Source organism: Chinchilla lanigera, unplaced genomic scaffold (assembly GCF_000276665.1).
Source record: "Chinchilla lanigera isolate Chin_1 unplaced genomic scaffold, ChiLan1.0 scaffold00090, whole genome shotgun sequence".
NCBI lineage: Eukaryota > Metazoa > Chordata > Mammalia > Rodentia > Chinchillidae > Chinchilla > Chinchilla lanigera.
Window position 1 is genome coordinate 7,919,191 of NW_004955491.1, and position 27,437 is coordinate 7,946,627.

The 27,437-nt window shown below is 46.3% G+C and overlaps 1 protein-coding gene across 4 annotated transcripts in view; it reads left to right on the plus strand.

The window, feature by feature from the left end:
* The window catches only part of Dpp6 (dipeptidyl-peptidase 6), an 842,230-nt gene that overhangs the window by 593,471 nt on the left and 221,322 nt on the right, over positions 1–27,437 (plus strand). For all 4 annotated transcript variants that reach the window (XM_005404852.2, XM_005404854.2, XM_005404855.2 and 1 more), the window contains exons 4-5: positions 9,245–9,339; positions 22,360–22,434. In XM_005404852.2, the coding sequence (XP_005404909.1) occupies positions 9,245–9,339; positions 22,360–22,434 (170 nt within the window). The remainder of the gene's footprint in view (positions 1–9,244; positions 9,340–22,359; positions 22,435–27,437) is intronic.

The window sequence follows — 27,437 nt, forward strand, 5'->3', positions numbered from 1 at the left end:
ACATGATTAATGAAACAGTCTTCTAGATATAAGCTAAGCTGACCTTTGGCATTTTCCTTGGTTCTTTAAGGAGATCACATCCACTTAAGCAAAATCAGTTCACTGATGAATGATAAAGATTAGAGACCACTGAGGTCATTGACAGAAGGCTGTGTGTTCTCCCAAAACCATAGCACTCAATTAATAAGCATTGTGCATTTCTCTCCTAATTTTTGTAGATGTTCAAACATAATTTGTGTCAACTTTGATCACTCAGGTGAGGAGAAAATCTTAAAACCTATGAGAGTTTTCTTTTAATAGCTAAATGAACTCTGTACTGGCTTCCAGATAACCCTATCCAAGACATGATCATTTTCCTCTGTTCTGGATGAGCCAGTGTCCCATGCGCTCCTCTGTGTACTGTTACAGAAAGTGCTTTGCAGTGTGCTGTAGTATTGCTCTTCATAGTAGTGTCATTGCTAAGTACAGCAGCTTTTTTTCTTTGTGCTTGATGGCTCCATGTATAATGACGCAGCTCCAAACAAGAGGGCGCGCACATACTGGGACCAGAGCTGCTAACATTGACCCGAGTGACCTTATTTCTCTCCATAGAATAGAGAAGGTGTGATGATATTGTTTCGGGGAGGAAGTTTCACTTTGCAGTTCTGTGGCATGAGACGTAGGGAAGAAGCGGTTTGCCTTTTAAACTGCACCCAGCTGGCCACTGACCAATCTGTCTTAGCATGTGACATACAGGCGTGCGTTCCCTCAGCCGTAGGTAGGAAAGCAGATGCAGAAGCAAGTGGAAAAGAGAAAAAGAAGCCAGCGGAACCCAGGCACCTGAACTGTGTGCTAACAGAGCAAGCAGAAACTCTGCAGCAGGACGCAACCTTCAGCTTCATTTACGCTGAGCCTCTGCCATTCCGAAAGGCAGTGCTAATGCCTCAGTCAGCAGAATGCTTACTGCCCTGAACTGCCTCTGCTTCTGACGGAGGTGTGCACCGCGACAGCCAGTGTGACTGCTCTCTTGTAGGAGCAGTGTCTCCTACCTCGGGAGACCCGGAATGCCTTGCATTGATTTTTCTGGATGGCTACAGTAATAGAATCCCCAGAGTACCTGAGCCTGGCTGTGTGTTTGTTACACTACAATGCAAATCAATTTGCTCTTTTTTTGAGAGCTGAATTGTTGTTGCTTAAATTAGAACCGTTCTCTGCGGCTTGCATGGAGTGTAACTGTTAGAAGCACAGTGCTGCCGACTCGGATGGAGTCACCCACGTGTTTCACACACATCTAAGTGGGATTTCGTCCCAGAAGTTTGGGTGAAGATGAGAATGTGTTTCTGCCGCCACCCGCAGCCCTGCCTGAGCAGCCTCCAAACCAGGCCGTGCTTGGGAGGCCATGCTTGTTCCGCGTCTAGGTGACAGCACTGCTGGGTGGCCTAGCATAATGATGAAACTCACGCCCTTACTGGGAACAGATGACGGGAAGACCGCTCAGTACCTGGTCTTCAGGTTTCAGTTGCATCAGGGAAGGCAAACTGTGAAGTCTTTGGAGTTCCATGGTCCCAAGGCCTGGGAGCTATCCCTGCTGTCCTCTGCGGGCAGGGTCAGCGGTCCTTAACACACGACACTGAGCAGCAGTGAAAGTTGACTTTGTCCTCATGTGGTATAAAATAGATGTTGTTCAGAACCAAGTTTTCAGATGGGAAGATCAAGGCACAGAAAAGCCCAGGAACCTGTCTGCACTTACACAGCGAACAACTAGGAATGGTAGAAATGTTCTAGAACTTTCAGGTAAGGATCCACACCAGGGATTCACTCTTACCTGCTAAATAATGGTGAGGACTTCTTTGCTTGTAATAATCATGATACCGTAAGGACTCCTGTGTGACAAGTATGCCACCCAACTGGAGCTTATAACCAGGGCCTGATCTTCCCATAGCTTTTGGAAGGTTGGTTCTGGCTTCTGGTTGGCTGGACATTAATAATTCAGCAGAGCCCCCTGGATCAGAGCCAGAAGGGAAAGTGGCATGGGCCCAAACCAAGCCACAGACAAAGTGTTTTACAGTCAGGGTACATCTGGCGACCTTTCAACCCTCCGGGAGCTGCAGCTGGGGAGATGGGAGCTCAGGGGATCGTAACACAGCACCCACACTGGTCTAATTCAGATTCAGCCTCTGCCTAAAGAGGACAGATGCAGGCAGCCATGCACCCTGGGGGTAGGGGGTCTGCCTTTGCCTCTTATGTGTGAAACATATGCCAGTCCCCTCTGAAGGACACTCGGCTCTGTGGCCCCCTATACAGTCCGAAGCTTTGAGGCTGGAGACACATGAACAAGCATCCCATGCTCGTACAATATGTTCTCGTTCCCTTCCTCTTCCTCCTCCTCCTCCCCTCCCTCTCCTCTTCTTCTTTCTTCTTTTACAATACCCCGAGATGGCGAACCTCAATGAACCAGCCCGGTAAGCCATTTCAGAAAAATAAGGTATTTTCTTATGAAAATGAAAGACTGAGAAACACAGGATCCTGCTTTAACAAATGCTGGCAGCAGCAGCATTACAGACAAATTCCCCTGGCTCCAGAGCCAGAAATTAGAGTCAGGGTAGGATCATACCTCTTTATTAGAATCCGCTCAACTCTGAGCGACAGAAGAATAAAAATAGTGCCAGTGTAAGCAAGGTAGAAATTTGCCTGTCACCGTTCTTTCTGTCACGTGAAAACCAGAAGGTGGAATCTGTCTGTTTTGCTTTGATGGTCCACGTCTGAGATCACCTAAGGGTGGTTGTTCCAGCTCCACCCGTCACAACAGCATCCCTGCTAGCATGTGAAAAAGGAAGAGGGAAATAGCATCCTCTGTCCTTTTAAGGATGCTGTTGTAGAAGTTTTATTGCATAGGCGCAGCATAGCCAGTCTACATAGAGTCTAAAATAGAAACCAAGTTTCCAGATTCCTAGTGAGCTCGGCACACACCGATTCCAACAAACTGTCTCCTAGCCCTGGTCCTTTTCACCATTTTCTCTGAATGAAATCCTCCTGCCTGGTCTCTCCTGCAGGGCCTCCCACCACTGGGCTTTGCTAGAGATGGTTTGTCTCACTGGGAGCTAGATAAAGGACAGGAACCGGGTCATTTACATTAGACCTCTTCCGCTAATTTGCCTTGTGAGCATTATTTAGGGGGAACACTTTTGGGCTCAATCTTGAGAACTGCAAAAAGAAGGACAACAAACTCTGAGGGTTTTTTCCCTGCAACGATCTGCTACCTTCTGTAGCGCTGCTGGCAATGAGGCTATTGACAAAGGTGTGTCGTGTGTATTTGTGTAACAAAACAGCATCCGTCACAGACTTCCTGGGGATCAGGGTGGCCAGAGCTCAGCGTCAGCTGCGCCCCAACATCTAAATCAAGGTGGTGGCCCTCAGGCGCAGGCAAGGGGGCCCTTTTGGAAATGCACTTACTGGTTTCCTAATAAAATGACACAGGGCCATATTTCATGGACCCTTTCTTGGGTGATGACTTCTAAAGAACAACTGATTGTGTCCACATTTGGTATTCTGTACAAGAGTATGAGTAATCTGTAAATTGGTTAATTTTGAAACAAACTAGTAACCCAAATCTCTTTCTAAGTGGTTTCATGGGTTTGTTTTGTTTTGTTTTGTTTTGTTTTGTTTTCATGGCTCCTCTGTGAAATTCTACCCATTTCTTACACATACTGTGTTTTACTAAGGAAAGAATTTTTAAGGATAAAATTCATGAGACTTATTAATATAAAATAAACATGGTAAAGATTTCATTTAGTTCTTGAATTAATGAGCTCAGTAGAAGTAAGATTAGCCACACATATGGGCAATTAGAGTTGCAAAACCAATTTGCTGCAGAACCGGCCTTATAAGTGGGGCTGGGCAGGGTGGGTAAGAGCTCAGAGACTTGGGCAGGAAGAGACACAGAACTGCCAAGGCCCCGGAAGTCACACTGGAAGATCTGTCACGCTGTGCTTAGGGAATGGGCAGTGGTCTCTCCCCCCGTACTTCAAAGTCTTTCAAATATTTTGAGACGTTCCATAATACTTGTTATTGAGTAGAAGTGAGATTTACTGAAAAATGGAGCCTTTTTACTGCAATCACTTCATCAGCCCTGTAGAGAATCTTAGATTTTTATGAAAAGGAATCATAAATATTCTTTAAAATGTGTTATCAACACAGTACTTTTGCTTGGTTACTAGAAAAGGGCTTCGCTGACACACTTTTAAGGATACCGTATTTATTCTTCGGCTAAGTGTTTGAGAACATTTATTCTTTGCTGATCTTTACTTCTTTGCTCATCTAAACATCTGAAAGCGTGTTCTCCTCTCCTTTTCTTTCATGGTAGGTTCAGATGAAAGAGAATTCACAAAAGCACTCGTGAAATTCTAGTTTCAGGTATATCTCTCTTCGTCCACCCCGTACGTGTGGGGATCTGATTCCCAGTGTTAGAGGGAACTGCTTTGCAGGGCGCCCTGTTGTGCTGTGTCTAACCGTGATCAGGATGCAGAAAAATCATCCCTCACCAGAAGAATGGAAACTTAAACCTTTTAAAAAGTTCTTTGGCAGCCCATTCTTCTCAAACAACTAAGGCATCTTAGATCTTCTGATGAAATTTACAGCCACTGATGTCATCTGTGAAAGGTAGTTACTGGGGCTGGGGATTTAGCTCAGCGGCAAAAAGCGCCTGCCTGGCAAGCGCAAGGTCGTGAGTTCGGTTCCCGGTACCGGAGAAAAACCAGAAAAAAAAAAAAAAAAAAAAAGAAAGAAAGGTAGTTACTTCCAAGCAACTTCCAAGCAGGAACCAGGATGAGTTTGAGGGCGCTGCCGTACAGCTACCCGGAGTGGAGCAGTAGATGCTGGTGTTTAGCACTATAACCTGATGTCCACAAGTTACGTGAGTCTCAAGTGGCCCCGCCAGCCCCCCTCCGTGCCCAGGGCTGTGGGTTGGGTCTCACGGTGGCTTGCTGCTCCGCCTTGCTCCACTCATTCTGTGCTCAGACACTGAGGAATCTAATTAGAAAAACTTGCTGCTTTTTCTTCTTTTAAAGAGTGCTGGGGATGGAATCCCGGGCCTTCACGCTGAGCCACATCCCCAGCCCTTTTTTATTTTTTACCTTGAGACAGGCTCTCCCTGAGTTGCTAGGTTGCCCAGGTTGGACTCAAACGCGTGCGTCCTGCCTCAGCCTCCCAGAGTGCTGGGAGGACAGACGTGCATCATCACACCCGGCTAAGCTTGCTGCTTTGACAGGCCAAGACCACTGCATCTCCTGAGCTGGCGTTGCCTCCCTCTGACAAATTTTGCCATGTGAACCACCACACGTGCCCTGGAGATCCCTGCATCCCATCTCCACAGACGCAGTCCCCCTACCTTCGGGTTTCCTGCTTCCTGCTGAGGTTTCACTGAGCCCTGGGCTGGTTACCCGGGCCTCTGCTCGTGCACTACTTCATGTCCCACCGCATCCTTCCTACGTCCGTCTTCCCAGAGTCTGCCTCACCCAGAGCCCTCCCCAGCTCTCCTTGTGGGGATCCCATTCTGCCCAGCTGGGGCAGAGCTCTTGGGATCTCCACGGTCACCCCTCATAGACCACGTCTATGCACAGAGCTTTTCCGCCTACCCTGCCCTGGCACATGCTCTTGCTCCTTTTATGTTTTCCTTACTTTTTCATAAAAAAAGGTTACAGAAAAATAGAAAGGACAGTACAACGAGCCCTGCCTTACCGGTATGGCGATACCGTGCACGTTACCAATACCAGTGGATTTCTAACCTTTGTCATTGTGCTTCCCCATTACTTTTTCACTAAACATATTTAAATATAAATTATATTATTTTCTTTCACCTCTGAATACTAAAGCGGACATCTCTAAAGTATGTCCTCCCATGCATCTATAAGAACATTAGTATGTATACCAGAAACTCGGTTCTCAGATACTGAAGTGCTAGGTCATATTCACATTTTCTCAGTCATTCTCAAAATACTATAGCTTCTACAGCCAATTAAAAGTCGCTATTATACCTGATCCCGTCTCTTAAGTTTCTATGAATGTAAAACAGCTCCTGCCTTCTCTGCAGTTATTTCAGGAGACTAGGCCGGCCACGGTGTAGTGTTTCCCTGGTTGTTTCCTGGGACTGTGGTGGGGCGGATGATGTACAGCTGTGGACAGACAGGTCATTCACACTGTTTGTTACATTAATTCCTAGACAGCTGATGGTTTGTGTAGTTTTTCCAATGCAAAAACATAAAAATTTATTACCTGAATAAGTGAAAAGGTAAACCAACTCCACAAAAATTTCATCCAAACTGACCTTTTCATTTAATGTACTCTTAGTCGAATTGCCAGAATTCTCTTTAGTTTAGGTGGCATCTAACATATATAAAAGACAGCAAATTCCAAAGAACAACAAGCCTTTCCCAAGACAGAGCAGTCTTCCAGGGAGCAAGACCTATTACAAAAGGATAGAAATTTCACAGTGTGGTTGTGAACAGGAGGAGCCCGTGCATCAGAACCCAAAGAAAAGGCCCCATAAGATCCTACAAATGCAGACGCTGAAATGTCCTGGCCACTCTGCTGACCCCTGACAAAGTAAAGAACTGTCCAGTTGTCCTGGGATAAATTTGCATATGTAAATGGTGAAACTAGATCTTTGCCTCATACCATAGATATAAGTCATTTTCCAGTGAACTAAGCCTCAGTTTTGATAGGGAAAGCCAAAAATGTTTCAGAAAAAAATGCAGGAGACTATTTATGTGATATTGTGAGACAAAGAAATTTCTCAAATGGGGCACATCAAACATTAACAATATAAGACTTAAGAATTTGGATTACATAAAACATTATACAAAGCAAATGAAAACTTCAACTAAGAAAAGGCACTTTCAACACATAAAGCTAGTAAAAATTTCATTTAGAATTTTTAAAAGTTCCTAAACCTCAATAAGATTAAAAACAGTCTAACAGAAAGAAGAAATAGGCAAAAAAATAAGCCAGGAATTTCACAAAATGAGAAATTTCACAAAATAAGACATAAAAATGGTAAATAAGTAGATAAGATCGAAAGTCAATAAATGTCATCACTAGGCACGGCACATATTAGGTACCAACAAGGATTAAAATAAATAAATAACACCACAAGGAAATGACTACCTGAATCTAGAGTGTGGGAAAAATATTTATAGATGAATGACTTGGTTTCAACAAATAAATGGCACTACAGGAGGAAAAAAGGATTCAAAGTCATTCATGATAGATGATATAAATTTGAATGGGAAGGATACTGTTTTTCTCCCACTATACTGGAATAAATTGAAAAAATTGACACAACTGCTTTTGCAGAGGATGTGAATTCCAAGAAATCTTGTGCACTGCTAAAGCCAGTAAAGCCACTATAACCATAAGTGTTCACACAACCCACAACCTAGCACTCCAGTCCTGTATACTTCTGTGAGAAAAGGACATACACATTTGGATTAACAGATGTGAAAAAAACATTCACAGTAGAAGCATTCAGACACACACACTGGAATACTATATGCCCAAGAAAATGAGAGCTCAGCACAGTAGAGATTAATCTTGGAAATATCATAGGAGTCACTGAATGTCACTAGTCATTAAGCTCCAATCTAAACAAAACTAGGGCTGAGGAGTAGCTCAGTCATAGAGCAATTGTCTTGGATGCATGAGGCCCTGGGTTCCATCCCCAGCACCACATACACACACACACACACACACACACACAGACACGCACACTACAAATGAAAGTAAATAACACATTAGTTAAGGGTATGTAATAAAAGTTAGGGCTCAAAATTCAGGAAGGGGAGCCCACAGGATGGAAGAGAAAAATGAAAAGACACAGCAGAAACCTTGTGCTCTAGTGCTGACATTGCATCATTGGTTTCACTTTGTAACAGAAACATATTATATGTGCATCAAATATTATAAAACTGTTTTTAAAAAGACTTTTTTTCTAGGGTGATTCATACCATGAGGGGTGGGCAAAAGCAAAGCCTAGGACTTCTTAGGAGAATTGACAGTAGTAAATCTTCATCCACTTACAAGGATTTGGTTTTTCAAACTTTGCTCAGTGTGAAAGCTGGTAAGCAAATGGAGATGAAGCAGTAATTGAATTAAATCACAGCCTTTTTCTGTAACTTTCCACTGGAACTTATAAGTCAACTTTCAAGTGCTTTCCCAAAGAGAAACTTTAAAATTTGGAGCATAAAGCTCCCTTCACCAAAATGGTTAAACACCTTGGCTGTTTGCACAAAGGAAGGAAAAGAGAGCATGACCTACTTGATTGGTATATGCAAGTGTCACCGAGAAAGTAAATGGCACCCCCTTCCTCTGAACGTCTCTCACTAACCTTAGCACTAAACTTTTGTGCATAATCGACATTAATGCACCAAATGGATTAGCCTAGAACTGCGCAAGTGATTAAAATCTTCCTCTATGAATAAACTTTTTCCCCATAAACCAGGCATACTTGAACGATAATAACTTTACTTTGGGTGAATCCAGTCTGCACCGTGCCTTTCAGTTACCACCTATTTAGTGTGAAACAGCTTTGCCACCCAACTGTCACCACCTTTCCTTGGGAAGATGTGCTTTTTTTGTGCCTGTGTCAGGCCTGCCTTCCCAACAACCCTGCTTCCGGAAAGTGTAGCCTTTCATTTGCATACAATTGAGTATGTGATTTATTCATTTTCTAAGGGGATAGTTGAAACTTCAGTTGCTAATATACAAGAGACCAGGGTCACTAAAGCACGATGGATGGACTATTACTGCGTCCTCCGAGAGTGGTCAGAAATCCACGTGGACAAGACCGGAGCTGGTACTGCGGATTTGGGGGTTGCCTCCTGCTAGGCTGCTGCATGGCCCCATCCCTATGTGTCAGATGCAGGACACGGTCTCTTCCCTGCCAACCACCTTGCACCTTCTAGCAGCTCATTTCCTCACCTGCTCTGAGTGCCTACCCGCTGTGTCTCACCCAAGAAATTCCCACAACATCTAAAGGTTTGTGCGTGTCCAGGCTGTGCCTTCTGTCAGGTGTGGATCGTCGGTGAGGACCACACAGAAGCAGCTCATGAGACCGCAGGATGCGGAGATGGATTCTCCATCTCTAAAGGACTCTTGGGTAAAAAGCCGCGGACCTTTTTTTCAGAACGCTTCAATACACCCTACACAAGTGTCCATCAAAAAGCCAAGCTGAGTTCCTTGATGGTGCCTGTCTTTTCTCTCTCTCTTGTAGATAAAGAATTCATCTACAGAGAACGGAACGGATCTGTGATACTGCGGGATGTCGAGACCAATTTTTCTGAAGTGTTAATAGAAGGCAAAAAAATTGTAAGTACTCTCTCTAATGATCAGGATAATTTCAGTTTTTTTCTCTGCAAGTCAATAAAGCAGAAAATGACTTTAGGTTTCGACTTTTAGTATAGACAAGGAGAAGCAATAAACTTGTAATACTATGAGCCAAGCTACTGAAGATAATGTGAAATTGAAACCACACTAATTTAATAAGATGAAAGCGCTATTTCTTTCCGCGTCCGGGAATTTCTCTGCAGGTGTTGGAAACAAGTGTTGCATATCATATATAATTGAAAGATAAAGTCCTGAGGCTTTTACACATTTACAGAACAATTCCAATAACGCCTACAGAATACTTCAGAACTTTCTCAATCTTATTTCAAAATAAAAAATCTCCTATGCACAGGGAGTATTAACTTAGACACTCTGACTGTGCCCAAATATATTAAGTGAAGTTCATGTTTTAAAACAAGAGCAGAGCGAAGCTGATACCACTGTTTTATCACCTGGGAAAACTTATTGACTCTAGGATTTCAATGACATTAAGAACGTGGGCTCATGTATAAAGATATCGGAAGCACTGACTGGAGTTCTATACTATACCAAAAGCCAATTTAAAGAGAATTAACTTTCTTTGTTCACAGTATGTTCATGAACAGTATTGGGAGAAAAATAATTGTCCAACTCTAAGGAGTTGATCACCTTCTTGTCTGACACACTGAGGAATTCAAAGGAAGAAACTAAATTGGGGTTTAAAAAAAAAAAAGAGAAAAGATTTGGAGCAGACCGGGAATTCTGAATGAGAACAAACATAAAACAGCCCTGCCATGACTCAGACACATAGATATCTTAGGCTCCTGTGTTCTGGGATTAGATGTAGGAAGAGGCTCTCACTTCCCTGCTGTTATGGATGACAGGCCTGAGTCCCGTCGGCAGATGAGCTTCGGTCCCACCGGTCTCTGGTGGCCAGGCCAGGACCTCTGCCCTTGGACAGGAAGGACTTTGACTCTGGGCCACCCCACCTGTGAACCCATGAAAAGCTTACTCTTCCTTCCTTTCCTTCCTAAACGACATTTAACTGGCTAGTTGCTTACTTTCATCTCCTTTCCTCTTGCCATAGATACCTTTTCTTTAAGGGGTGGGTACTGAGGCTTAGTAGTACGTGGACCCTGTCCTGTGGTAGCCTGCTGATGCTAGGAAGGCCTCGGTCAATAGCACATGCCCAACAATCACTTTTTTGAATTAAATCATATTCTGTAAAGTAAAACTGGAGAGATTGAATGTACCTGCATTCCCGCCTAAAAATTACCAGTGGTAGAATAACTCCCTTAAGAAAAGCTGGTTCAACCCACTCAAAAATACTAAAGTTGCAGGAATAGCTTTCTAATATTAATAGAGAGGAGACAATGATCTGCCCGTTGCTTAGAGCAAGTCCATTTTAGGGTCACAATGTTCCCAGTGCTTCCTGGGAGGACGTGGGTTTAGTCAAGCAGGATGCTGGACACACAGCAGTGCTTAGTAGTGAAGCCCAAAATACGAACAGCCTTCTCCTTCTAAAATCAAGAGTTTAAGGCTGAGGATTTAGCTCAGCGGCACAGCGCCTGCCTGGCAAGCGCAAGGTCGTGAGTTTGATTCCTGGTGCTGGAAAACAAACAAATAAAATTAATAGTTTGTTACCGATGTATTTTAACTGAAGTTGTTTTAACCAAATAATAAAGTGATTTCAAAAACTACCACAGTAAAATCCTTACCCCACACATTAGCTGGCTTCTTCTGCAATCTTTTCCTTAAAATGCCATTTCCGGGCTCATTTTGCAAACATTTATTGGGTACCCAATAGGTACAACCTGATTGAGTCATAATTCTTCCCTCAAAAACTGCATTGAAAGGCTCCTAGCAACAGACCTGGAAAATGAAAAGGAGCTTGGATGGCACTTGGGCTACATTATAACTCAGACTTCAAACGCCTGAGATTTGGTTTCCACTGAACCAGTCGGCCAGTTATGATGTCTGTGCTTCGGTTGCTCGTCTCCAAGTTAAAGCCAGTTTCTCCGCAAGCCTGGAATGCGAGTCTCCCGTGAGGCCCGGTAGTGAGATATCTGGGTACCTGTGATGAGCAGGAGTGAAGAGAAGAGGAGGGTGTGTGGAAGGATCCGGGCTTGCAGTGCCATCTGCAGCTGCAGGGGACGGAACTGGAGAAGCAGGGGGCATAGAGAGGGCTCCCACACTTTCTGTTCTCTTGCCTTAGGGTGACAGCAGTGGCCTCGTCTCATTTGAATGACAGGAACCTGGGGCTTATTTAAATGATGAAGACAGTCTAAGCCCCAGGAAGGCCAACTGGGATTCTCAGGCAGATCTAGGAAACAAGCTGAAATGGAGAAATGGAAAAGTGCATTCTATGGTCGGCAGTCTTAGTAAGCCCCTCTTTTCCCAGCCAGTACAATAAACTGCTGGCACAGAGCTCACACCTGTGCGTCCAGCCCACCAGCCTCCAGCCTCTCCTGGATCCTTGGCCATGGTGGGGGAGTCTTTCCAGCCTGGCTGGATTATGGAGGTGCAAAGAGTTGAAGACAGCCCGGGCCAGTGCAAGGTCACAGGTGGCACAAGTACAGACTTGGGGCCAAGTGCTGCTCTTACACAGTGTGTCACACCTGGCTGTCCTTAACCAGTGACTCTGGACTGCAGCTTGTAGCACAGTTGGCCTTTGCCATGCCTCCAGGTGGGAGGAATCATGAAATATTTAAACTCTTTACACGATAAGTTCATGTTTATGTACACATTTAACATTCTATGGTGATGACTTCATGGTTCGTACTTTGGGACATAACTTTATCTTATATTTGAAAATGAACTATTTTCAGATCTTTGTTTATTAGCATAATGTCAAGGAAGCTTAGATGCTCCCTCCGCAGGTTCAATATTTAGGTCTACTGAAGTGAACTGGAGGAAACACATTAGCATAAGCAAAAGCAAACATATTGATGAATACCTATGTGTGCGCCGGAGTCAACAGAATATGAAACTCGAAGAAGGACCAGACAGTCGAAGCTTAAATATCCTCCTTCTAGGGTGAAGGAAATGGAGGGTGTAGGCAATTTCACAGGGGTAGTAAGTGATTTTGTAGAGGAAATAAGTGAGTCTGAAGAAGACAGTGCCATGGGACAAAGTTGCTCTGGCCCAGTAACGGCAAACCTTTCAGAGCATTCAGTGATATAAACAGCCCGCTGCAGCACGTGTACCATTGGTGTGACACCACTGCTCTGAGCTCTAGGCGTGGTGTTTTCTTTTCAGTCTCTGAAGCTTCCTTGGTTAGTGACATTCCAGTGAGAAGATATGAAAGCAGTTGGATACTCTTTAGCAGAGCTTGTCTTCAGGTGGACAATTTTAAAGAAAGCATACTCCAGCTCCTGGGGGTTGAGTCTAAAGTCCAAAACAGCATATCTGAGGGTATCACCTTCTGACCCCCAGCAATAACATATTTGATGGTATATAATAATTAAGTTTTAGAAAACACGTATCAAAATGTCCTAGTCCATTTTCCATTTCAAAACGTTTTGAAGTGCTCTTTTAGATTTCTGCAGGGAATGAAGGAAAGAGAGTTTGGCGGCCCAGGTTACAGGGACATCGTGTCTGGGGCTGCGTCCAGGGCTGCGTCCAGGGCCGCGTCCAGGGCCATTTGGTGCTGCAGTGCTAGAAGGCGGAGGTTCTGCCTTTGACTTTGTCTCCCACACAGTAGCCCCTCCGTGTATTTCATGGATAAATAGTAAAAGCTAACAGAGTGACAGAGGTAAGTGTTTTTCTGGAAGCATCCAAGCGAGAGAGGGGTTCACAGAGCCGCAGCACCGCAGTTATGACCGCAAGCCTCGGCCCTTCTCCCCGGTGGAATCAGACTCTGCTTTGCAGCCACAGCCATACACGCTCTGCAGTCCCGGGTCCTGCTCCTGGGGTGAGAAGGGATAAGTGTTAGATTACAGGTTCCACGTGGGAGCTCAAGCATACACCATGTGTGGATTCTGGGTGTTACGCTAGACCGGGGATCCAGGTCAGGCTCAGGCAGGGCCAAGCCGGAAGACCCAGAAAAGGGTCAAGTCCCCAAGAGCAGAACACTGTCCAGGCAGCTGTAGCAGATAGCAGAATCTGGACAGCCCTGAGTGTCCAGACAGCAGCAGCAGGTGGCAGATAGCAGGATCTGGGTAGTCCTGAGTGGTCAGCTGGAGCAGGTAGCCGAATCTCCTCCTAGTGCAGGTTGGGTCTAGGCCGCCCTTCAAAGTCAGGCGGGGCTAAAAGTTAAAAGCTGGGAATTATAGTGAGAGGCCCTTTTAGATTCCTAAAAACAGCTTAAGAAAAAACTAAACTAAAACTAACTTCCACTTGAAGTACATGTTTGATGTACCAGGAAGTCTGGACATTACATTTTAGTCTTAGTTTTGAGTACTTTAACTGTCCAACTTATTTTCATTTTCCTAATAAGACTCTTTTGTCAACAAACTCACAAATTATAAGAAAGCTTTTGTCATATTACATAATATTTTGCCTGACATTATGAGCCACTGTAAATATATCTCATGGTCCAAACTGGGTCTTTGGGCTTTTGACAAATGATCACCTCGTGCTTGAAAAATCTCATGAATCTTTATTGCACAGAAAACTGACTTCTTGCCCCTGCCTTCTCCTTTCCTTCTAGAAGTGTACTTAAAACCAGCATGGTACATTTTACTAGATTTAATTAAATAGATTTCGTGGAGGCTCTAAGTCTTATGGAAACTTAATACTATCTTTCCAATTCTTCTAAAACATAATAGAGCAATACTTCTCAAAGGATGAAGTGTTTAGCCTTTGCCTGAAAGTTAGATACTTAAAGCTGGAACTGACTTTGGAGATTATGCCAATATCCAAGCTCTTCTCGTAAGAGGAAACTCAGAGTATCCACAGACAGAAATCTGGCTTAACCTCCGCCTACAGTGCTGCTGATCTAACAAGGCTACTTCCAAATAAAGCCCTGTATTGGTCTGTGTGTCGAGCAGACTTCACCTGCCCTCTGTACTGATTACACCATTGGAGACAGGCAGTGGGAACGGAGATTGAGACAGTCATTCATTGTACCATTAAATTGTGCCAGGTGTTTAGGAAGCAACTTGGCAGCGCATTTCAAGGACAGTAAAAGTAGTCACGCATTTTGAGTCACCCCTGAGAATTTGTCACACGTACACAATCTAAAAAGTACAATGTTGCAGCATTGTTTGCGCTGGGGAAATACCTGAAAGTAGGAGCAAGAAGTGAGTAAACAAATACAGATGAAACATGATGTAGCCATTAAAATAATAACTATGAAAGCTCTAGGAATAGGAAAGGTATTTATGACATTGTATTCAGTAAGCAGGAGAACACAATCCCTTCAGCCAACAACACATCACCTGTACGTTCGGAGAAGGCTGGGAATGCCTGGGAACCATGGAAATCCCCCTGGGTGGTAAAATTGCACACATTGCTCTCTGATATGATGATCTCCATAGTCACTGCTTCGGTGTCTTGTGTTCAGTAGTTTTAATCAGATTCTTAAAAATGGAGCCTCGTGTTCCAAAGAACTAGGCTTTCTCCAGTGATAAACGGGTAAGAACAGACCATCCCTGAAAATACATTTAAAACAGAAAAATCTATCCGTTAAAAAATCTCATTCTGTTGTTTTCCTGAGAAACTATCCTGAAGATAACAATATGTAAAACAACAACCATTGATAATTTCCTACCACTTTGTCTGTAATTCGGTAAGCCCCCCTATTACTATGTTATCCTTCTTTTACTCTTTAAAATGAAAAAAAAAATCATTCTGTTGTTCTGCTTAGGTCCGATTTTTCTTGCTTTTTATGTCTTGTTTTAATTACCAGTTTACTTGTGGTAATTACTTATTTTAATTGCTAGATTAAGATTTAAATAAAAAGCACTTTTGTTTTGGTAATTTATATTTGCCCTCGATTTTATATAATCATCAGGCATAGAATTTGAATTTTTATCTGAGTCTCTGAATATTAATTAATTCTGAGTCCTCTCAGAGAGGGGCATCAGCAGGCAAATATTATTAGACCTGTTCCAACACAGAGGGGGAGCCACAATCTGCCTGCCTGACCACGGAGAACTCCAGGATCCGTTGAGAGTAGAACTTGTGCTCCCCCGGCCTTTTTAGAAACGTCCGTCACCTCCTTCCTTTTTTCCTTCTACTTCGCTTAGTTTCTGCCTAGTGCCCTGTGCCTGACCGCTGGCTCTGCCCTCTGGGATGGGTGTCACATCAGGGAGGGGAGAACAGCTCTCCTCTCCAGGGAGGAGAATCGCGTTGTTCCCTTTCTGTCCCAGAGCCCTGGGCGTGACTGTGCAGGAGGCTTGAGATCTGGGGCCAGGCCAGCCCTGGAGGATGTGGGAATGCTGGGTGCCAGCCCTTGCTGTCCTGAGCTCCCTGCACATAAACGCCTGTGTGTGACCCGCAGCTGTGACAGGGACAGCGGGTGGTGAGGCTGACACCAGCCAGCAGGGGCACAGACCATCCCTGACATGTCCGAATTCCACAAGCCAGCAGAGAAAAAGCCTCGTCTGTGTCTAGCATCCGGTGTCAGGATGAGCAGCCTGGGCCACCCACTCTCAGAAAATGCTTGCTTTGGCCAGAGGCTGGCTCCTACACATGTGAGACTGAGGTTTCTGGCAAATCTGGAAAAATAGGAGGAGGTGGCAGCAGCAGGTCATTTCCTCAAGGATCACAGAGTTTTGCTGGTGCCGGTAGCAGCCTAGTCCAGAGAGGCCGGGGGCTGGGAGCCTCGGAGGGACCTCACTCCTGACCTCACTCCTGACCTCACTCCTGACTTCCTGGAGCGGCCAATCTAAGTTCACATCCCCTTCAGCCGGGGACCAAAAGGGGGGCATTAGAACCCAACATCTTCTTAAAAAGTCATGATGCAAATTCTCTCTCTGTTTTGGTGTTTGTTTCTGCAGCTCTGATGGTTTCTTTCTTTTGGTTTCTTCTTTGTCTTTCCCGGCTTTTTCCTTTGTTTTATACTTCTCTTATTATAAGAGAGGACAGAAAATACGTACGTTTTGCTTATTTTTTCTAATTATTATTTCATATGCTGTCCTTTTAATTTTAAGATACATGAGTAGAATGTTTTATGCTTATGTCTTTTTGTTTGTTTGTTTGTTTTTGTCTTTTTGAGAAAGGGTCTCGCTATGCAGTTCAGGCTGGCCTTGAGCTCACTTTGTAGCCCAGGCTGGCCTCGAACTCGCAATGATCCTCCTGCCTCAGCATCCTGAGTGCTGGGATTACAGGCATGTGCCACCACTCCTGGCTTATGCTTATGTCTTTAAAAGATCTGAAAAGAAACAAAGCCAGGGTTAATTTCCTGTGCCCACACTTCCAGCTGTCTGTGGGTTTGGGGGTACGTTGTAAGTTTACCCCTCTCTATATACTGTCTCTGGACCCTGATGATGTCTTGGCCTCGCAGGCTGAGCGGGGGACTTGGGGTTAGTATTAACACACTGCTTTACTCTTAGGTAGCTTTTCACCTAGTGATTAAACTTTGCCCGCAGCCCCCTCTGTAGTCGAGGGATACTTGGCAAGAGAACAAGCTGAGAAAGAAGGGGGAGGGTGGCCATCGACTCCAGCCGCAGCATCCCCCGTCCTGGGATCTGAGGCATGAGCGGGACAGGCAGTGTGGATGGAGGGTGAGCCGCTTCACCCGGGGAACGGGTGAGAGGGTGAGGAAGGAGGGAGCCTCTTCAGCACCTCCTGGCATCTGGTCTTCAGTGCGCAGGATGTGGGAAGGAGCCCAAGCAGGATACATCAGGAGGTTTAGACCAACAGGAAAGGGGGGCTGGAGAAGGGAAAGCTTACAGGGACATGGGCCCCAGAGGCCACTTCTTTCACACTACATGAACAACATCTCTTCAGGAACCCGGTGAGCCAGAGTGCTTTGTTACTCATTTTATTGATCAGAAAACAAGGCGCTGAAAGAATGTTTTTCTAAATCACTCAGCGGGTAGCAGAGAGAATGGGGAGCTGAGCTCAGCTTTGTCACGGTGCCCCCCCACCCGAGTGGCCTCCTCTTAGCACAAAGGACACCTTCAACATCCCCCGGGCATGCCTGAGCCCACGGCTGCCAGCGCTGTACATCCGAGCATGCCATGGGCGTCACACTTCAGGCTCAGGAGTGCCAGCCAAGGGAGCATGAGGGACTCCTTCACACTTTCACAGGCAGATATGGACTCTCACTGTAGATCTCAGCGATCGCCATGAGGGATGGTCTGCCTGCCTTGGTTAAGTCAGGAACTTCCAACTTGTCACTGAAAGGAGATGCCCTGCAGCTTCTCGGTGGCATCCGAATGCCAGTGTCACTGCTCTTGAGCTTTGGGCCCGTCATTAAATAAAGTAAGGGTTGGGGCTCTGCGGTTATTTTCCTAAAGCTCCCAGTGTGTCCCGCTTGGGCTCCTTCCCATACTCTGCACAGTGCAGACGGGACGCCCAGGAACCCCTGAAGGGCTCCCTCCATCCTCACCCAGCCTTTCGGCCCCATTCTCCAAGTGACTCGGCTCACCCTCGGTCCACACAGGCCTTGTGACGTTCTGACACATTGAGGACAGCGCTTCAGTGACTGGCGGGTGGAGCGCACAGTGTGAGTCCTTCTAAGACACAAATCGTCACAGCTCCCAGGGGAGATGCGGAAAAGGACAGCCCTACATTATATAACCAGGAATATGTACATATAAATTATAAGTAGGGGACTAAGGCCCAGATGGCTTTACTGATCAACTCACCAGGTATTTCAGGAGAAAATAACATCGGTTCTACACAAACTTACACAACACTATGGTTGAATAGTGTTCCTGTGTGAGAAAACCCCAGTTCCTGTGCTAACGTGTTTGGGAGTTGGCCTACAGTCAGTACTTGGGATCGGATGAGGTCCTGAGGCTATGGCCCCATCATGGCATGAGTGGCTGTATAAGAAGAGGAAGAGCCAAGCCACGGCATTTTCCCTGCCCCTCCACACGATGCCCCCTGCCATCGTACGGCCCAGCACAGGGCTCTCACCAGATGCGGAGCAGGTGAGGCTCCAGGCTCTGGGACCACCCAGCTTAATAAATAAAGTACTGTGAGCCGCGTCCACATTCCTTCTGTATCAATTACCTGGTTCCAGGTGTCCTGTGATAGCAACATAAGAGGACCAAAATACAAGCCAAGTGGAAGAGAGATACTTCCCGAGTCCCTTTCTTGGGCCAGCAGTACCCTGAGATTAAAATCCTACAGGGATATTACCAGGAAATGAAGCCACACACCGACTTCTCTCATGAACGTGGGTGCAGAGGTCCTCCGCAGAACAGGAATGGACCCAGCAGGATGTGAGCAGCATGGCCCATTAGGGGGGGATACAGCGTATTCCAGGAATCCAGGGTTGATTTGCCCAGCAAAGGTCAGATGGTGTAATTTATCACACTGACAGATAAATAAAAGCAAGGCCACCTAACCGCCTTAGTACATGGAGAACACATTTGCAGAACTCCAGTGCACGTTCATTACGAGAACTCTGCGAGAACCAGAGGCAGACGGGAACATCTTCAACCTGGTGCAAGGCTTCTCTATAAAGATCTGCCGCTGATACTATACTAGATAGAAACCGGAGAATGCTTCTCCTCAAGGGCAGCGCAAACACAAGAGCCTCCACCCTCGCTCCTGCTCACCTAGGCGCTGCTCCTTCTCCAGAGTGTGAGAGGGCGATGAAAAGATCCAAGTGGAGAGAGAAGAAAGAGAAAAACCAGCCACAGACAGTAGGATCTTGTAGAAGGGAGACGAAGCGGAGAGCGGCGCTGTGGAAGGCTGGAGGCAGACTTGCTTTCTCCATGTAAAGGGCAAGGAAGGCCTCGCCTAGGTGGCAGCATCTGAGAAGAAAGCTCGGAGGAACGAAGGCTCCAGAAGAGCAATCCCCAGCCCTTTTGATACCACAGGCCGGTTTCATAGGAAACAATTTTCCCGTAGCCTTGGGCCTGGGGAAGGGAATGGTTTTAAGATAAAGCAGCGCCCAACCTAGATCCCCCGCATGCACAGCTCACAGTAGGGTCCCTGCCCCTGTGAGAATCCAATGCTGATGCTAATCCACCAGGAGGCGGAGCTCAGGCAGGGATGCTACGGGATGGTGGGGAGCAGCTAGAAATACAGAAGAAGCTCTGTGCTCCCGCTGTTCACCTCCCTTCATGCAGCCCAGCTGCTAACAGGCCTCAGACTGGTTCCGGAGCCGGGGCCCCTGTTCTAAACACACAGGGAAGAGGACGAGGAAGCACAGAGGCTGTGCACCGTGTGGGGCTGGCCCATGGGCACCCAGTGAGCAGGCGCTGCCAGGAGGCGGGTGGATGCACAGCGTGGGGCTCAAGGCCACGCCTCGTGCGGGTGCAGGTGGCTGGGCAGGAAAGTGCAGCTTGGATCCTCGGCAGACTCGGTTAGAGCCGTGAGACCAGCGATGTCATGCAAGAAGTGCTCTTTCTCCAGCAGGTGATTTAAATGCTGATCTCAGCACTGCAATGCTCAGAGGCCAGGGAAACGCGAGGCGCACAGAAGAACACGCAAAGTCCGCTAGAGTGGCGGAGGAGCACAGCGGGCATGCAGAGGCCGTGTGGAGCAGGGCGTGGAGGAGGAGGACAGGATTTGCTGTCAAGCAGGATGACAGCAAGAATTACAGCATTTACAAAGCAAGACTTTGGCAACCTAGAGAAGATCCGTTTGGGTGGAGCGGTGCGGGGGATACATGACAGGTGTGCGTCTAAGAAAGAACAGGAGGAAGGAAGTCGGAGCACAGAAAATACTTTCAAGGGGATGTGGCTAGACAGGTTTCTAAGGACAAAATCCCCACTCCCTACCCCATCAACAATGAGGATCCTAGGTAACTATGGGCAGGGATACACAAAGGATCAGTGGAAGCTGCAGGGTTCACACCTTATGACAACTGGACACGGTAGTGCATGCCCGTAATCCCAGCACTCTGGGAAGCTGAAGCAGGAGGATCACAAATTCAAGCCCAGCCTGAGCCACTTAGTGACCTAGTGAGACCCTGTCTCAAAATAAAAAGGATTAGGGTTGTAGCTCAGTATAAAGGGCCTGGGTCGTATCCCCAGCACAAGAAAACAACAACAACAACAAAAAAAAAAATCAAAGAAAAACATTAGTTATACTTTCAGAGGGGGGAGAAAGGACGATCAAATATCAAACACCTGTGACATTTCTGGAACGTGACTTGGCAACATCTGTTTACATTTTTAAAAACTTGTTCACCCAGACTGTGTAACTGCCAGGCTTAGGTGTCTGTCCTATGAAAATGTCTTACACACACACACACACACACACACACACACACACACACACTCGAGCATCTTCTGACAGCACGATGCGCAGCAGGATAGCCAGGAGGCACCGTGAGGCGCACGGCCGGGCTTGCAGCCTCTGCAGCTTGCTGCTTGCTGCAGCTCACTTGACTGTCCCACGCGGCACAGCACTTTCACAGCTGTCCTCCGGGAAAGCAGCAGAACATGTGCGCTGTCCAGCGTTGGGTTTCCCAGCTGGGGACCAGGGCGCTGCCCTGCTTCCTCCCTCCTGCTTTCATTCTGCAAACAACTACTGTATCTTTCTCACAGTCCATTGAGTGCTAGCATGCATGCATGTGCTTGAGAGACGTTGCTGTGTAGAAGAGTCCCTGGGCAAAGCGCTGAAGTGCTGTCGCAGGTCCCTAAGTGCTTGAAGCCTGCGAGGTGCGGCAGGAGAACACGTGTGCGTCAGACGGGCTGTGTCTGGGCTGAGTGCTGTCTCCCAGAGTTCAGCGGCAGAGCAGCTGTGCTGTACAGCCGGGAAGACACCTTTCAACAGAGAGGCCCATGAGATGAGGTTATAGGCATTGGTCCATAGGATGTAACCACAAAGGTTTGCAGGAAGCGGGACCTGTCCTTCCCCTGGCAGCAGTGGTTTAATATTTACTCTTTCACCATTTATGGCGACCTTGAAGAGCACAGTCACCAAGAACAAGGCTGTCAGCCTGTAGTGGGGGCTGAGTACATTAAGGTATGCAAAGGGAAATAAGGTGCTACCAGATTCTTAAAGATCGCTAATCCAGGCAACCCACCTTCCCTGGGTCATGTCCATTGCATGAGAAGGCTAAGATGCAGAGATGGAAAATGCAACGTCACTCAATTGCCCTGTCTCTCTTTGGCCCCTCAGGGGCATCTGAGCATTATGCAGTGATGTCCCCCAGGCTGGCAAAAGGGCTCCCTGTGGCGGGTGGGGTAGTCACAGCCCCTGCTTGGGTGCAGAGGGCGGGGTAAGTCAGACAGGCCGAGCGCCTGGCAGTTTTGCTTAGGGACAATGACTGGTGTGCTAAGGAGAAATTCAGCAGTTAAATTGGTAGCAAGTCCTCTGGAGAGGGCTGGGGATTTAGCTCAGCGGCAAAAGCACCTGCCTGGCAAGCGCAAGGTCGTGAGTTCAGTTCCCAGTACCGGAGAAAAACAAAAATAAAAACAAAACAAAACAAAAAAAAGTCCTCTGGAGACTGACTTGGAGGGGAACCCCCAAGGGAGAACGAACAAGTTGCAAAATGATCTTTAAAATATCAGTCTGTTTAATAACAGCTCGGCTTCCTATATGCTTCTAAGTATGGTAATGTAAAAAATACATATATTGAGAGGTTGAGGGTCTTGTTGAAAAATGTTCTGTGCACCTTTCTGTTTATTTGTTTCAGGAGATAACATTAAGATTGTCTTGTTGAAAACAGAAAAATACAAATAAAATAGGAAACAGCAATTGTTATCAGGCAGCTAGCAAAGAAAGGATCTAGCCTTTTTTGGTGGAGGTGCTAGGAATTGAACTCAGGACCTTGCGTTTGCCAGGCAGGCACGGTGCCACTGAGCTATATCACTGGCCCAAGCCATTTTAGTGAATGCTATGGTTACTAGCTTGCAACCTCCTAATTTGTTCATCAGATACAGATTTTCTACAAGATTCTGAGTTATAATATGTAGTACTTTAATTTTTTTCTTTTTCTTTTAGGAATCGCTAAAAGCCATCAGATATGAAATATCTCCCGATAGAGAATATGCACTTTTTTCCTACGACGTGGAGCCGGTGAGTACCAGGCTTCTCTGTCTGCAAACAGCTGTTTCTCTGCTTCTGTACCACCTCGGTGAATTTTCCTTCCTCTGGTTTCCAAGGCTGAAATAGCTTGTGGGGCCTGGAATGCTCTCTTTTGTATGTCACACTGCCACCTAGGGGAGAAGAAAGGGATAAAAGCTTCCTTGTCTGGGGAAACAAATTCTTAGGGGCTTCTTCATAGGCTTTTCTTGGGGAAATGGTCTCTTTCTAGACATTCTGCCTACCTTTAGTGTGTGTGTGCTTTTCCCATTTTCTCAGACAAACTGTACCTTCTACCCTGAGAACAAAAACTGAATGCCAAATTTTTGCTAAACTGAAGGACTGCATTAATTACCTCTTTGTTGTTATAGTGTTCTGGTGAAAGTTAAACCATCATCTTTATTATAAATATCTTTCCTGGGTGCGTGCCTGCAATCCTTGCACATGGCAGGCTGAGGCAGGAGGATCGCTTTGAGTTCCAGGCCAAGCTGAACTACAAAGTGAGCTCAAGGCCAGCCTGAACTGCAGAGTGAGACCCTGTCTCAAAAAGACAAAAGAGAGAGAGAGAGAGAGAGAGAGAGAGAGAGAGAGAGAGAGAGAGAGATATCTTTATTTTAGCACTAAATATATGCTCCGATAAAATTTCACCAGAATTTTCCATAAAATCTCACCAGGTCTTCAATAGAAACCTACAACTTCTTATGCCAGATCTGTGTCTCATTCTTTTCTTTTGACTTTTTCCTCTCTGTCTCACTCTTTTTCTTTTAACATGCTGGTATTGTAAATTTCCTTTTGGCTCTCAGAGAAATTTATTTGTATATTTCTTCAGTTTTTAAGAGATCGGCTACCTTAGAAAGTGCGTTTTAGAAATCTATTCCCTGGGAGATAAAGCAGAGTTGCGCTGGCTTTCTGGTTCTCCTGAGACCAGTGTGCCTTGAGCTTCCCTGTGGGGCACCAGCACTGTCAGCCAGATCGGTGTGGCTGCTCTGGCCCCGGCAGGCAGGCTTTCTGACTTACAGCCCTCAGGAGAAGCGGAGGCTTGCTGCTGGTGGAGATCCGAGTCCCCACCCAAATTCTTAGCAACACGCTTTGTCTTACTGGAAGCAGCTGGTGAACTCAGCATTCTAAAAGATGACTTTTAACCTTGGGGCTCTGCATTCCCAAACGCCAACCCTGAAGTGGCACCTTCTAGTACTTGGAGATGATGCCCACCCAGGCCCCTCATCACCCCTAAAAACTCCTACGTCTGTCATCTCCATACCCAAGTAAACCCAAACAAACAAGAACACAAGTCAGCAGAAGCCTCCAGGACCCTGGTGGGTTTGCTGGTCCAGGAAGCACAGCAAACACCTGAGTGAAAAAAACAAGCAGGACTTCAGGTTCTCTCACTAAAGAGTCGTTAACCCCTGGAGCACCCAACAGTGGGATCCAGGGCTTTTCGGAGCTTCCAGCCCATGGGAACCTAGGAAAGTCCTATCTACTCCTGGAAACGTCATAGAAGAGGTTCTCCGGGCCGCATGGCTAAGGGGAGTGCTCACAGCCATGGTTCTGGGTGGGTGGGCTCCCCACCAGCCCCCTCCTGCTTCCCAGCACTCCCTTGAAAAAGGACCCAGGGATCCCATTAAAACTAAGAGTGGTTTTAGTAAAGCTGATCTAGCGTAGACACAGCACACTTGCTGTGAGTGGGAACCGTGACTCGGCCCTTTCTTGCTCTGCAGGGTTTATTGGTGTTTTGAGTGAGACCAGGCTTGGTTTGTTTTCTCAGCCAAAGGAAAATAAAGGGAATTGGGAGATTTAGAGAACTATAAAAGTGATCAAAAAGGTGAGAAATCTATAGAAATTGACCGTGCTGTAACAGAAAATGGCCCCTGCCCCAGCCGGTAAACTTCAGTTTTGTAGTTGCCCGTGTAATAGTTGCTGTTCAGTTCTGCTTGCTTCTGTCTCTTAGAAACAGCTGCTCACTGGGATGCACACTGCATAAGCCAGTCCTCAACTGGCAAGCCGTTCTGCTTCTGTACTTCCTGCTTGCTTATCCCACAAAAGCCCTAGACCACCAGGGCCTGATAGTTGGAGTGATCCTGATCAGTGCCCACTGACGTAAATAAACCTGCCTCCAAATCCTGGGTGCTGTTCTGGTGTTTCTGCTTGCTGTTGCAGAAACACCAAAACCACCTGTCACACCTTGCAGGTACTGATCAATTATTTGCATCCAGGCAAGAAGTCTCTGTTCTTCGGAGGCAAACTTGGAGGAGAAGGAGCTTGGGGTTCCACATGAGAATCTGGAGTTAGATATGAGATAGGACTTCCTAACAGACAGATGAAGATGGAAATGAGTTTGCAAAGCAGGGTGGGCTTTGAAGGAAGAGTGTAGATCTGTAATTGTGAAATAAGTGGACTAGATAGGGGCTTCCTAAGCTGTGCTTGGTATCAGCATGTGATTATATTAGTGATATAATAAGAATTCATGGGCATGTGTGTGTGTGTGTGTGAGAGCGAGAGAGAGGGTGTGTGTGTGGGAGGGGGGGGGCCCTGAACCAGCCACCGGGACAGTGCCTCAGCAGACACAGGTAAGAGCTGCCGGGGCTGCATGGCAGATGACAGCGGTGGGCATCTGAGAGCAGGTGGCAAGGAGTTTACACACACAGTGGACACGATCTTGAAGAGGAGGAGCTGAAGGAGAGACTGGGTATCCTCTCTGTGGTGTTTGTCACATCACTCCATCCCCGCATTCTGACCAGTCCTGATGTTGATGTAGGGGAAAGAATCTCCCAACCGGCTAGATGTCCAGCACGAGTTCGTGTTCTCGAAAATCGAAGAAGAATTTTAGGAACAACGGAGGTTAAGAGCAGAATGCATTTATTGGGGAAAGAAAGCTTCTGTCAGAGAGAGACGGGCAGAAGGGCTCCCGAATGGGTTGCCGAGGACCTGCCTTTTCTAGGGATTTGCATAGAGCAAATCCACAAGGTGAGGTAAGTCCAAGGTGGGAAAAACAGGAAATCGGAAGGTGGCATGAGGTGGGACCAAACTATGGTCAGCCAATAAGATTATGAGTATAACTGCTCAGATAAAATTGATTAAACTGGGATCAATCAAGTCACATAGCAAGTGGGCATGAATACAGAACAAGGGCTTCTCCTGCAGAGGATTGGGTTAGTTGCGGTTCTTGGATTTCTCAAGGTGATGGATACCTATTTAGAATAGCAACCCCTAGGCTGGGCGTGGTGGCTCATGTCTGTAATCCCAGCACTCGGGAGGCTGAGGCAGCAGAATCGTGCAAGTTCGAGACCAGCCTGGGCTACAAAGTGAGCTCAAGGCCAGCATGAGCTGCATATCAAGACCCTGTCTCAAAAAGAAAAAAAAAAAAAAAAAAAATAGAATAGCAACCCCTGATGTGTATGCTTAGGAAGTGTGTGGGTGCATTTGTTTTATCTTTTGTCTTGAGGCCTGGCCCTCAGAGGAGGTGCCTTCTCCCCCACAGTGCAAGGCATCTCTTCTGCACCGGCTCCTTCCAGGGCCGCGCCCTGACTGCCTCTGCCTGAGCTGCCTGTACCAGTGCTGCATCGGTTTCCAGCTGTTAGACTATATGACTCTCGTGTGCTCACGTTTGCCCTTGGCAGCTGCTGGAAGACAGGGAGAGATCCTCTCTCTCACGTGCCCACCCAGGTCCTGGCACAGGACTGTCTGCATACACTGGGTGCCAAATAAGTGTGTCTGTCGTGTCCTCCTGTCCCTGAGCCTCGGAGCACTGCGTGGAGATGCGCTCTAGGCTCCTGGAACGCCACCACATAGACAAGTTACGCACTAACAGGGAGACCTCCTATCTTCCTCATCACTGAGACGGGATACCTGACACAAGTCAGAGCAGGAGAGGTTTACTTTGTCAACCAGCTTGGAGAGGCCCCAAGTCCATAGTGGGCTGGCTCCAGGCCAGGGCAGCAAGGCAGAGAGTCATGGCAGAGGAGAAGTGGCTCAGGGTGTGGCAGGCAGGAAGTCGAGAGGGGTGAAGCGAGAAGGCAGAGACATAGAGCTTCCAGGCCACATCCCGGTGATCACCTCCTCCTACCAGGCTTTGCATCCCAACATCACACTGAGCTGTAACCTCATCAGTGAATACCGCACTCCCACCATCTGATCACCTGCCAGAGCCCCACCTCTGGGTGTCCTAGGCTTTGGGGGACATCGAGATATGAACCGTCACCTCCATTATGAAAGACCCTCAGGCCACATTTACTAGGACACGTGGGAACAGATTAGTTAGCGTGCCTCTTTCTACTGAGCTCCTGTTTCGTTACTCAGTCTAACTTGGGAAACATTCTTGAATATCCACAAACCGGCTAATTTTAGCTGTGTCAGTCCTGTGTTTTGTTACTATCTTCAAAAGGACCCTTTTATAAGTATCTAAAAAAAAAAAACAGTTATCAGGTAAAATTGAGAAGACACCATGCTCCATTTTACTGGGACACAGATATTTATGTGTCCATAAACAATGTGCCTAAAATTCAGAAAATAATAAGTGATATTGTATTCTCTTTATGTGGCACCAACCTTATAGTTTGCAAAAAGTGTTTACTTCTCGCATTTCATTTCTTCATAAAAGATAATTCCTGCTCTGAAGTGGTAATATTTGCTAACTGAGTTTTTCTTTGTTATTTTGTAGGTGGAACTTTATATCATTTCTTAATGTACAGTTTCTAGAGGGTCCTTTTAAAACTAAGTGAGATGTTGAGGGAGTAGTAATTTGTTTTTAATTTTTAGTTTGAAAGCCATACTAACTATTAATAGATTTCAAAACTGCCTTGCACAAACTGTTTAATTAGAGTGACTATGTTTCTTAATCCTCAGAAATATTTGACAGATGTGGAAAGTTTTCAGAACTCTTTGGGGAGGAGGGAAAGTCATTTAAAGTGCAGTATCTTAGATCATTTGAAAACTTATGTGTTTCATAACTTTCTAAGGTGAAAGAGAACTTATATCTGGAAAATGCTCCTCTTAGAGAA